The following is a 13014-nucleotide window of genomic DNA, read 5'->3' as shown; positions in this document are numbered from 1 at the left end:
GCTCTTGCTTTTTCATAGCGGTACCTAGAAGAGCTGCCTCAGGCTGAAGGATCTGAGTACAAATTGCTTGCTGTTTCTGTTGAAGCTGGAGTGAGAGAGAAAGAGAGCAGAAGGGAGCTCAACTTTGTAGTCTGGCAAGTGGAGCAGGGAAGATGCAGCATGGGTCCAGTGGTCTGGCCTGAAGAACATCCCTGCATGTCAGCTAATGACTGTTAATTTGCAGTCGATAAGGAAGGAGACCTTCTGCTCTTCACATCTTCTTATCCACAGAAGCACTTTACAAAGGTGCTATTATCTCTCATTATTTTATAAATGAATAAAATGACTCACAAAGGTGAAAATATATTGGCTAAAGACATTCAGGAGGTGATTTATTGGTACCTAGTTATGAGGAGAGATTGGAGGTGAGGCTTTCAGCCAGAGGTCCTCGGGCCCTGGGTAAGGCTATAAAGGCAGGTTTCAGATTATTGCTCTCTTACTGGCTTATGACTCTTGAGACCTGGGCAGCACAGATTTAACAGCAGTTGCATGTGACTGTTTTCCTGGGTCTGTCCTACAACCCGATGCCTAGGGCCTTCTCTCAAAGCACAAGCGAGATGGATATAAATTCCCTCAGGAACAGAGAAGGGAATTAAGGTCTCTCATTGCTGGGGACACTGGAGTGGTGCAGAGGGAAGAACCAAACAAAAATAAAAAAAGAAGAAAAAGCAAGCTGCTGCCAGCAGTCCTTTCAAAGAGATGTGCCCTTCAGGCAGCTGCATTTGAATGCACAGCTGAAGTGTCCAGATGCAGGCGTGGGTTCTCGGTGGTGAATCTCAGTTCACAGACACCTAAAAGCAGTGACGATGTTCCCTGAGTAAAGCAGGATTTCAAAGACATCGTTCTCCTCAGCATTCCCTTGTAGCTCCCTGCCTGGCACACTGGTTGTTTTGATACACCCCTCCAGTCAGCCAGCTTCGATGTCTGACTTATATTTTGGATTCTGCTTCTGAATCGAGGTGGCTAACCTTTAGGATCTTTGCTGCTCAGTGGCGCAACAGCTTTGTCCTGTTTTAGATTTGACCTTATTTTTTCCAGAGGCATACTTTCAAAGAGAACGCTAGGGTATAAAGGCTAGGTAAAGTCAAATGTCACTGGTTATCATCAAGTTACTAAGTTTTCCCTGGTTTTACAGGAATATGAATGAATAATGCTTGGAGATGAGCCCTGAAGAGTTAATGAAATTCTATTAAAATAGACACAGAGTTAGCATTTCAAAAGGTGATTTACTGGTACCTAGGTGTGGTGAGAGAAAAGATGAAGCCTGAAGTAAATATATCAAGAGAGCTCACAGTTTATACTCTTTATTTTAAAGCAGATGGATGACCACCATTTATAAAATACAGCAAAATAAACAGTTTCAGTCAGATGGAAAAAAGTGCCATCTCTTCAAACAACCGACTGGCTTGGTGTGGGTATGCCATCATAATCATCTGAATAGTGTTGATATTGGTCAGTGAGAAGAGGCTGATGCAACTCATCTTTATTTTTCTTCACACGTACAATACATACAGCAGCAGCAAAAATTATTGCAACGAGAACTAGTGCGGTCACTATTGCGATAGTTATCATCTCTGTGACACGGAGAGCCCGACCTATAGGAGAGAAAACACGAGGAAAACATTAAAAGTGAATGTCAAGTCTACAGAGAAACAGTGGAGGAACAAACCAAAGCTCAATATCTGTCAGTATTCAGTGAGTCAATGAAGTAGAACTAGACAAAATTTTTGGTTGATAATATTTGTTCCAAAACAGGAGAAAATTTCAGAAATGGGCCCAGACCTTTCCTGGTTTGTGAGGGATTTGCATTCTCTCTAATGACTTAATTAAGATGCATGATACATGAGCAAGGATCTGGTGCAAAGTGTAGATCCAAATGAAAATGTTTCCAAAATGTGAGGAGGATATTGGGAGCTTCATGCAGAAACAGTTTGTACTACGAATCTGAGCTAAATCCCAAATACAAGCGATTTGGAAAGCCAACCAAGAAAAGAGAAAAATACCTTAAAAAAGGTATCAAATGTTGTTAGTGTTATTTGAACCAACTGTGGCGAATGAAATGCAGCCTAGAAGGAGAAAGACATCATGAGAAAACAAGAAATATCTAGGTTTGACAGTTTACCTGGCCACTCAACTTCATAGCTGTATCCCAGGTTTTCTGGTGCAGTAACAAACATTTCATTGTTGGTAACTGGAGGCCAAAAAGGCACCATATTATACTGCCGGTTATGTCCGATAGGGGCATTCTCCAGTGGGTATGTTGAAATATCTAAATTGGAAAGTAAAATCACACTTCTGTAAATAAATAAAATCAACATCATTTGTGCTTTTTAAGCTTTCTTTCCCAATAGTCACTCAGGGTTTTTAGTACCTCCACTTTTATGTTTCTAACCTACTCAGAAAGGATCCTTCAAAAATCTTTCAAAGAGAAGGACTGGTTCTCCAGCGTGGAAGAATCTAGAACTGAGGGTTCAGCTCCTTCTGAAAGCTGGACCCACTAATGATACCTCTATTTTTCAAAAAAAAAAAAAAGGACAAGTAAATTTTAAAAATGTTGGCCTGTGCTTCACTTTGCGTGTGTGCGTGTGCGTGCGCGTGCACGCGTGTGTGTGTGCAGAAAAGGAAAAATACACATATGGAGGACTCTGTAAACTTGTTTACAATCATCTGGCTTTGTTCATTTACAGCAGTGATGAAAACATCTATCCTGCCACTCAGAAGGGCAGCTGATATGAACTTCAGTGGAAGCTTTTTGCAATTTTATGGTGAATCAGAAGAAAGTCAGCTGAAGAAAAAGAAAAATCCTTTTTGCAAAGATGACGCAAAAGCCTGTGACAGGTCACGTAAATACCACAGGAGGATACAATTGCTTCTCTGATAGCTTGTGTGAGAAAAGTCCATGCTGCAGGTTATGGAAGCTATGCAAAGAAGTTGTTGTGCAACAACAACCGCTGTCTGTAGGAGAAGGAGGGGTGGGCTGGATTATCCTAAAAGGAACACAATCTGTGCTTTGTGCAGATCAGGAAAAAGACTTCTCTCCCCATGCCATTCTCCCTTCCACCCCTTCCTTCTTCCTTTCCTTCCTTCCTTCTTAGTCAAAAAGGCAAGGACAGAAACAGTGACTGTCCTTTGAATGGCTGTGGAAATGGAGAATGGCAGTAGCAGAACACAAAGATGGTCAAAACGAGTTGTGAGGGTGTGCATTTAATCTCATTAGACAAGAATAAACATAGATATTTAGTCCACACAGTGACTGAATGATCATGAAGTATTATGGAGCTTCCATGCCTACTCTGTGTGATCTACAGAGGACAATGAATTTGCAGACTTTGTTTTCTTGAATCGTACCTGGCACCCCCAGCTGAGTCTCTTCCCAGACAGCTACTTGGAAATGGATGTCAGTTTTTGTGGGGTGAGGAAGGGAGGTTGCTTGTTATTATTCACCCTTTAGTAACTTTACTAACTTTTAAAATTCCAGTCTTCCCTCCTAACCTTAGGGGAATCTTGCTGTCCCACAAGAAGTAGCTGAGTTCTTGTGGCTACAAACACCAAGAGCTGCCTGTCCCTCCTCTGTCCACGAGCACGTCTTACCAGCAGAATGCCTTCTCAGCCACTCATCAAAAAGAGCATCTGTAAATGTGTGCAGAAGGACGAAAATGGGATCATTTGGTGATAAATGAGTTTGCCCTCCTGTCCCATTCAGAAATAGATGAGCCAAGTTGTGAAGACTGCGAACTGCTGGGTCATATTTCCCTGAAGGATCACTATACCCTGTATATGGAAACAAAGAGGAACACAGAAAATCCCAGTGAAGATTTTGTTGAGAAGCTGAAATCCCAGCTGGATATTTTGTTCTCTGAAAGTCTGCCATGTTTTTCTGTTACCTTGCTTAACATAACCGAGTGGCTAATTCTCTGCTCCTGGCATTTGAGAAATGCGGCTGCTATGTCCCTAGCACACATAATTTGCAGATTAAAAAAAGCTTTTATGGAAGAATGCTAAGAATGTGAAGTGCAAGGCTGCTGGGATCTAACACAATGCTGGCCAAAATATATTGCCTTATAACATGAAAGTAAAGGTATATACTATGTATATATATCTCTCTGAGCATAACTGAAATAGCTGCCTGAATTTTCCAGCTGCTGGCATAAATGTGAAGATGTTGCCATCTATCCTTATGGGCCAGCTGTTATGTTTCCACACATCATTTCCGTTTCTACTGCCAACACACTTAAGAAAGCTTCACATGCCCTGCTTTCTCATTGCACATTACCTCCGTAACTGTGCTAGCACTCACCAGCTAGATATCCTGATGTCAGGAGATCATGTTCTGAAGCATCATGAAAAGTCCTCCTATTTTCAAGCTCTGGCCAAACTTTTCAGGGAGGGGTCCATACAGTAAGGTGGCTAAAGGTGAAGCTAAAGCCATAATATCTAGATATTGATAGCCCATTTGTCAAAAGTGCTAAGCATCCCAAATTTTCGTATGTTCTTAAAAGCTGGTCCAGATTCTTAATTTTGTTATCCAAGAGAGAGAAAATGGAGCAGATCCTCTCCTGTTATATGACTAATGTTACTTCAGAAGGACCAGTGGATCTACAGGAGGTCTGATGGGGATCTGAACTGTCATTTGGTAATCTCTTCTTACAGTTCCTTGTCTTGCCTGGAAGTAAGTTTGGCGTACTTAAAGGCAGAAACAGTCAGGAGGATACTGGCTGGACACTGTGAAAGTTCAGGTTGATTTCTGTGTTTGGATATGCATGTTAGATGCCAGTGACTGGCATTATTTTAAATGTGTAAAGCTTAAAGAAGGGGAATAGAGTTATATGGTCCATTAGAAAAGAACCCACTTGCCTAGTAGTAAACCTTATTCACAGAGCTCAACTACTACTTCAGTACAATTTCAATGAGCACTACCTATGTTTACTTTTTTTTTTTTTTTGCTTTCTTTTGTTTGCTTTAATCCAGATATAAGATTAAATGCAATGAACACTTGCTTACCTGGCTTAAGGATGAAAACACATCTGCATCATTCCACAGGCAAGGGCTGCTCGTTCTCAGCAACAGCTACCTATTACTAGCAGACCTGTATTCAGGGCTTGATCTCAGCTGCACCAACCTTCTACTTAGCATGGCAATAACAGAATTTTGAGCCTTTAAGGAATTTTAAGGACAGACATAAGCTATTAAATAAAGAGTATTTTATGCAAATTAGGAAAGCTCTTTTCCACTTAATACTAAGCTAACAAGGACAGTGCATTGTTAGTGTTGAATAGATTGTCCCCAAGTTCATCCTTCTCCACAGAAAAGAATGGCTAGCCTGCTCCCCGGCTTATCTGGAGTTTTATCCTGGTACTTTTGTTTCTGATGCCTACCTTCTACTGTGTTACGGAAACTGTCTGTTGAATTGGAGTAGAAAGGAGGAGTGTCAAATACGCCGACTTCCAAACACAGAGCAACGTCCTCGGGCTCTGGGAGACGCTGTACCATAGGCCGGGCAACGTTTCCAGCAGGATTTCTCCGGATGGGACCACCTTCAGTGCCTGGAGGTAGAGAGAAGAGAAAACAGCAGTGATGCAGTGTAATGGGCCACAGAAGGCATCCTTCTAATGATTTCATGATGAATGAAAACCTCTCGCAGATGACACTTAAACTGAAAAAACAGATCAGATCCTTGTGTCAGGGAAAGAATCTGAATCTTGGAAGTGTCTTGTGTGCTGGATCCACTGAAGCAGTGATTTAAAAAAGCATCTGGATGCTTCTCACTGAGACTTGGGACTCTGTTTCATGTAAGTCCTCTGGGAAATTTTCCTGTAGTTCCTCAGTGTGACTTTTCGATGAGATCGAGGACAAAAGTTTTGATGTAGCTCAATACAGGAATACAGTTGATTATGTATGCCACTAACTCAATACTGTGCTTTTTGCCTTATCTCCGTGGAGATGATGAATTACAGCTTGATGAATATGTGAGAATATTCTCAGGAATTTTAGTTCTTAGAGCTGAAGTACCTTTGCTAGGATTCAGTGCTCTTCCTATTCAAAACCCGTCCCTCATAGTTAACACAGCGAGTGTTACATCTTCTCCCTTCTGGAGCAGATATCGTGAAGGTGATAAACGGAGAAGTTGGAAGAAAACTAAAGCTTCAATTAAGAATGGACACTACCAGATTTAAATATTTATGACAGAAGAGACTTTTAGATGCTGCATAAGAAGGAAAGTCAAAGTGTTTAATTTTTCCTTTGCTACAAGCTTGTGATCAGATATTTTAACTGCATGCTGCCTCAGTGCAAGACAGATCAAAGTCTGTCCTGTCTCAGAAGACTGAAGTATGAAATTTGGATTAGGAATATTCAAAAACCACCTTAAGACTTTTTGACTGGGAAGAGCCATTGCGATGTAATATACTATACTTTTTTATTATTAGAAACATTTTTTCCTCAAATATCTGCAAGCAGTCATACTTACTGTTGCAGATGGTTCCCAGCGTATCGTAGTCGTCTATGTTTTCACACAGTACTCGCCACTGCGAGAAAATGGAGTTCTGACTGATAAGAGAGACATCAAAATTGCTTCTAGCTCCCATCAAGTCATCTGAGCAGATATCACAAGTATTTTGCCCTGTTGCAAAGTTCCAGTAGGGCAGTCCAAAAGTGGGGTCCTGCAGCATATTCTAAACCACACAAACATGGTGTTAGCAAAGCTCTTCCCCAGACGAGTATACGATTTACTGCTGGATTAAAAAATCCTCTGATTTCCAATATTTATAAACCAGGACTTGCTGGCCAACCAAATTAGCTTAACTATTGATCTAGTTTACTAACGTAAACAGGAATATTTATTAAGTCACAAAGAGCTAGAACTTCTTAGGGCTTCCACATAGGGAAATGCTACTGATGCCCAGGGAAATTTTGATTTCAAAAGCAATTTGCCCTGTCTGAGCCTGATTTAGTGCCAGTGAGTGTAATGGAAATACTTCAAGTGATTTCAAGGAACATTTAATCTCAACCTTCCAAACTTACTCTTCTGCTTTTAAGAATGACAGCTGATAAAATAATTCATTCCTTTTATGAATAGATCCACACAAGGAAAGGGTAGGGGGAAGAACTGCTGGTTTATGGAATAAAATTTCACAGATCACTCATTTTTCTGAACAGTTACACTAATTATACAAGCAAAATGTATAATTATATTATTTATAATATAATTATATTATATTATAATAATAATACAATATTATAATTATATATATTATATATCACATATATATTTCATATATAATATATATAATTATATTTTATATATTATATATAATTATATATTATATATAAATTATATTATGTATATTATGCATAATATATTATGTATATGTATTGCATTATGTATAATGCAAAATTCGGAAATTATTCCGAATTTGTGCTGGTTTGATTGGTCTAACCTAGACAAGAGTCAGGGCCTCAATATTAAAAATAACACTAGCAATAACTTGTATTGGTCCAATTAAATGTTTTCTGTGAAAATATCTAGAATTTGTACCAGCTTTTAAAGGTGGCTTAGATAAGGTTTATGTTTTCAATTACTCTGATTAAAATGTTATTTTTATCATCTCTATATTAATGACTGTCTAAGTCTTAAACCCACTCTATTAAGTCTATTATAGCTGAGATACTGAAATGGAAGAAGAATTATTTCAACATGTAAAAAGAGCTGAAATAAATAATTTTCCTCTATTGGGATACGAGGAGAAAAAGTGTTTTAATTGTACAAAGCACAACATGAACACATGGCTCAACGTTAATGCAAACCTTACCTGCATGTCTCTTTCCAACTGCAATAGATGGTACCTATGCCAAGTGACAAAAGCTGGTCCTTCATGAGAGAAATCAACTCCTCCAAAACTCTGCTGCCCTGTACCAAGAAAAGTCTTCCTCACAGAATAGTAATGGGACCACACAAAGTAGTTATAAATGGAAACATTCTCAAATTGTGGTGTGTTGCCATCTGGTCCAAATATTTCCTCACGTCTCCTTGTGGCTATAACAATGTCAGGGTGGATTGTCACCTTGGCTTGGTGTAAGGCATTCACAAAACGCCTCCTTTCTTCCGCGCTTAGGTCCAAAAGATTCCTCCTGACTGTGAGGATACAGAAGAACCAAGTTAACAAAGCAGTAGATGCTCTGGTGTATTTTTCCCTATTAATTCCGACTGAGTCTCTTTTTCTTCAGGCACGTCTCCAGTTTTTACTGTGACAATTCACAGAGTACTGAGTCTGAACAGAAAATGTTATTTATTATCAGAAAGGCTGGGCAGGGTAAAAACAAAACTGTACACCCTGAGTGTTTTTAAAGCCTTTGGAAGTATTGCTATAGATTATCCTTCCTTCCTTTCCGAGATATCACTAAAAGGGACAGCTCTCTGTCACACGAACCTTGCAGACAATTATGCAGACAATTAATGCTTCCTGTGGTAACACTTTAAGAAGAAAAGAATACACAATATCAATTTATATTTAATAAAAAGCTCTATCTCTTGACATTTTAGTGAAGACATTTTATAAAATGCACTGTTAGCGCTTGATCCTTGTACGGAAATGGTGAGTTCACCAGTGAATTGTGAATTGTGTAATTCATTGTGTACCACATCTCTCCTGAAAGTCATGACCCGCTATTAACAGTAGCCACATCTTACTCCTTTTTAGCAGTAAAGCGCAAAAGAGCCTTAAAATATCAATATCCATAATTTACAGATGGAGAAAGTGATGAACAAGGAAGGAAACTGACTTGCTGAAATACCAGTATACCAGGAAGAAGAGCAGAGTCCATGGGACCTCAATCCCAGTCCAGTACTCTTGTCACCTGGCCTGAGATTTCAGCCTAAATTTAGACTGAGGCGTAGATAAAAACCCTCGTAGTTGTTCTTCAACATACACTCACTTTCGTTACCAAAAATATTGTCAAACCCATAATCTCCCAAATCAGTGATGGATTCTATTGACATGAGAAAGAAGGATCGGTCTCTAGCATGAATTAGCATGAAGAATAAAAGCAAATTCTACTTCACTATATAAAGTAAAGTTGATCGAGTGGGTGATATTTTAGCTTACTGAAGTTTATAGAAATACTTCCCCAAAGCCTGAATTTCACCCAGGAATTCTATACTGTGATACACATGATTTTCTGATGTTGCAGAACTTGATATGCTAGCTCTGATCACTGTGGCTTGCTGTTGTTACTGTCGTTGTTGATAAGATGTGCACTGAAAATAGCCATCTGATTTGACTTGCACAGACATCTTAAACTTTTTAATTTTTCAAAATATTTGCCTCAACAACAAAAACAAAATTGGAACTATTAGTAAAGTTAGGTGTGAATTTAGAAGGATTGAAGACACTAAACTACATTTTACAGCTATTTTATTTGTATACCAACAGTAATCCAATAATTATTTTTAAAGTCTAAGCAGCTGGGGCCACCTTTTTCGATGGGCAGTGGAGGTGACCTACTTGTGGAAATATAAGGCAAATTAAGAAGTTAACTTCCCATATTTAAAGTCACATTGTCATACATGATGAATCTAATTTCGTTAGCATTTTAGTGAGAGGGATTTAGTAAGTGAGAATAGTAAAAGGACTCTTATGTGCCCCAGACAACTGGCTAAAGATTTACTTTACTACATTTCTGTATGTTCAAATTTCTTTCTTAGTTGTTTTTCAGAGTTCACTGTTAATCAGAATGGGTCAGATCGGAAGAGTGAAACCCGAGAGTGAAACCTGGCATGGCTGATCCAATTCATAAGCAGTACTTTCTGTTTCCTTGTCTGCTTCTGAGAGTTGAGAAGATGAATAAGTTATCAAGGTCTTTCCCCACACCCTAGATCAGGTTTTTTTTTTTTTTTTTTAAGGAATATAACTGTAAAGATGTTAAATTGTTAAGTCTTACTTTGCTAACCCTTGCTGGAATATGTACTTAACATTAAATAATGACAGTGCTGATTTTTGTTTCTGTGAGAGCCACTGCATATTCATGCTAGATACCTGTTGCTTCTCACGACAACAGAATCCATCATTCATTTAGGAGACTATGAGTTTTACAGGATTTCAATAACATATTTAAATTTTCCCTAATAAACACTGAAATCTTGTTCGTTCAAATGACTGTGGCAAAAGAACTAGGATATACTCTCAAGCCTGTCTTTTTCAATTTACTGACAATATTCAGTATTTTTCCTGGTCCTGCAGATACTTCATGACCATTTCAAGTATTTCTAGATATTTGTATACTGGTATTATGGACTAAAGTGAAAGTGAAGAGCTCTCAGAAAGGCCCAAGGATCCCTGCACTGATTAATCTGAATAGTTCATGAGTTAAGTCTTTCGACGACATTGACAGCAATTAGGCAAGTAAAAATTTACAAGGCCAGGTGCATAGGCTGGAAATGTATTAAAGGATTTTGAATCAAAAGAACTGCTGTCATTCTTAAAGTGTTTATAAGCTGTTTATTATGGTATCTAGGTGTAGGTTCTCACATATACTCACAAGTACACATTTGTATCTATATAAATCATTTTACTCATAAATAATGCCAAAGAATATAAATTGTTAACTTACGTTCTGTTCTTCAAAGGACTTGGACTCAAACCTGCACTGACTACAGGCTCTTCTTCTCTCTTTTATTTGGTGGTAAATGTAGGTGCTTGGTAAACAAGCTCAACAGTTCAGCTAATAAACTTAATGCCCCCTATTGCAACATGCATTTTCCCCCTAGCACATAAGGGGTATTTTATCTTTTAAAGAAAACAGACATTCTAAGTACACTTACAACCAAACATTGCTGAGAGTCAATTTTCATGTCATATTTCCAATGTTCTTACCTATATTGGTTGGTTGGCTGCAGGTAGGTCCACTCCAGCCAGGGCGACATGAGCCACAGTTGTAGCCGGAGAAGTTACCGCTACACCGGCAGGTCTGGTTGAAGAAGCTCAGGGGCCACTGCTCGCGGTCATCCCGCCCGTCGTGTATGTACTGGGGGCCATGGGGCCGTGAGTCGGCAGTCACCGGCACGCACCGGCCTCTCCCCGTGGACACGCCACACCGGTCCGTGCCCGGCCCGAACACTGGGAAATAGTCTGGGCAGCACATGCCGCTCCTCAGGGCCTCAACCGTGGCACACTGGCGGGGGAACTGGGCTCCTGCAGGGCTCAGGAATGGTGGCAAGAGGAGGAGCAGGAGCACAGGCAACTGCATAGTCACTGCACCTGGGAGCCAGGGCCGTCGAAGAGCCAAGGGGCAGCACGCCACGTCTCCTGCCTCGGGACAGGAAGCAGCTTCAGCTAGCCTTGAGGAAAAAGAGAGAGGGAGAGGAATAACAGCGAGTGATACAAACCACCACCCCACCTCACTTCTGTCATGGTCTAACTAGAAAAGCGAGCAACTCTGATGACGGACTCCCATGTTCTTCTCTTCTCTCATCATCAAGATAGTAACCACCTGCAACTGTATCTGCTCTGACCTCTAAGTACTTCCCAGATGATTTTTCCTGTTGTACTGCTGCCAGGCAGGTTTACTTCACTATCACAAAATGGTAAAACTTGTCTAAGGCACGAGTATTTCAGTCTAAGTTTTTCTTCAATTTATGCCTTTCTTTTCTACATTTATCTACCGGGTCTTGCTCTGTACTTAGCATTCCCCGCTCTGTGTCCCCTTACTCTTCTGAATATCAGCTCCATTGAGAAGTTAAGCTACAAATCCTCATAAACTGTACCTCTTCACTATTTCTGATACCTCTGCTCTGCTAAGATCCTGTTCTATCTCTGCATGTTCTTCAGCTCTGTCTACCCCCAGATAAGCAGTGCTAATTTCTTTCCTGTTTCAGTCTGCTCACTAATCCTTGTTCTACCTACACAGTACGCCTTGGCCTCACCCTCCGTCTCCTCCTAATCCCCTTTCTACTTCAGTGCATTTCTCTGGACTTTAAGTACTCCAACAGCACATGATTGCTTTCATGCTTATCTCCTTGTGATTTTACAAGTTTTAGCAAAGGTCAGAGACAAGTACTTGAATTCAAAACAGAACAACTGTGAAGGTTTTTTTTAAATTATTTTCAAAGAAAGGTTAATTTGAAAACAGACAAAGAACACTGAGGAAGTTCACATTTAACAGACTTTTTTAATCAAATGATATTTCCAAGAACAGGCCAAATCAGGAAACGCATATATATTATTCAGAAAATGAAACACTCCAATCTTAAACTTACAGTGTTCTGCTTAACTATTTGTTTTGATAAACAAATAAAAGACAAGAATCATATTAGATTGTCCTGAAATGCTAAATTCTGTGCAGGTCCTGAAATGAAAAAACAGAAAAAAAAGTCTCCAGGTTGAATGAAATGCTTCTCTGTTCTTTCCAGAAACCAATAGCACTGAGTAAAACTGACCTGATTCAAGCACTTGTGTTCTCCTTCAGATCCCCATATTTGTCAGCAAGAATGGCTTTCAATAAGAGGAGGATGTTTTATCAAGAAAGCTTGAAACATCCTACCTGGTACCAAGACAACGCATTAACACAATTTCTGGGAAATTTTGCACATGTCAGTCAGGACACATGCAACATAAATTTGCTGTTATCACACCAGAAGGTAAACCAGAGCTATTAAAGAACCGCTTGAGATTTCACCTGAAACCAACTCCCGCTTCAAAGAAGTGTACAGGTTTGAACTGTGAATATTGAGCACAGCACAGCAAAATCAGAATAACCTTTGTTGGGAAAAATCCTGTTCCTTAGACAAGGCACCAGTAAAACAAACAAGCACACCAACAAATATTGCTTGGAATTGCCTGACATCAGAAAACTTTTCATAGTAAAATTTTTGTGTAATGGCAGACATAATGTCAGCCTTCTGTAAAGCCTTCTCCATTGCACCGCCTGAGGATTTTGTTCAGCAGACTCCTAGAGCCTTGTAGCTGAGCATTATTTCTGTTC

The 13014-nt window shown here is 39.6% G+C and overlaps 1 protein-coding gene across 1 annotated transcript; it reads right to left on the bottom strand.

Annotated features, from left to right (window-relative positions):
* Window positions 1-1321: 1321 nt before the first annotated feature.
* On the bottom strand, window positions 1322-11895 carry TYRP1 (tyrosinase related protein 1). The gene is made up of 8 exons (XM_009672522.2): window positions 11798-11895; window positions 10908-11371; window positions 7848-8170; window positions 6506-6710; window positions 5415-5582; window positions 3631-3810; window positions 2162-2308; window positions 1322-1634 (listed from the first exon to the last, which is right to left on the bottom strand). Exons 2-8 carry the CDS (start codon window positions 11278-11280, stop codon window positions 1429-1431), a joined length of 1602 nt encoding a protein of 533 aa, XP_009670817.2. The 5' UTR covers window positions 11281-11371; window positions 11798-11895; the 3' UTR covers window positions 1322-1428.
* Window positions 11896-13014: the final 1119 nt, after the last annotated feature.

This window comes from Struthio camelus, chromosome Z (assembly GCF_040807025.1).
Source record: "Struthio camelus isolate bStrCam1 chromosome Z, bStrCam1.hap1, whole genome shotgun sequence".
Taxonomy (NCBI): Eukaryota; Metazoa; Chordata; class Aves; order Struthioniformes; family Struthionidae; genus Struthio; species Struthio camelus.
This window is presented reverse-complemented; position numbering and strand designations above follow the sequence as displayed.

Coding starts and splice junctions, on each gene's coding strand:
- TYRP1 (XM_009672522.2), bottom strand. CDS start 11,280: ATGCAGTTGCCTGTGCTCCTGCTCCTCCTCTTGCCACCATTCCTGAGC. Junction 8,171..10,907: donor CAGCCAACCAACCAATATAG/GTAAGAACATTG, acceptor GTATCCTCACAG/TCAGGAGGAATCTTTTGGAC. Junction 2,309..3,630: donor GCTGAGAAGGCATTCTGCTG/GTAAGACGTGCT, acceptor TTTCCAATTTAG/ATATTTCAACATACCCACTG.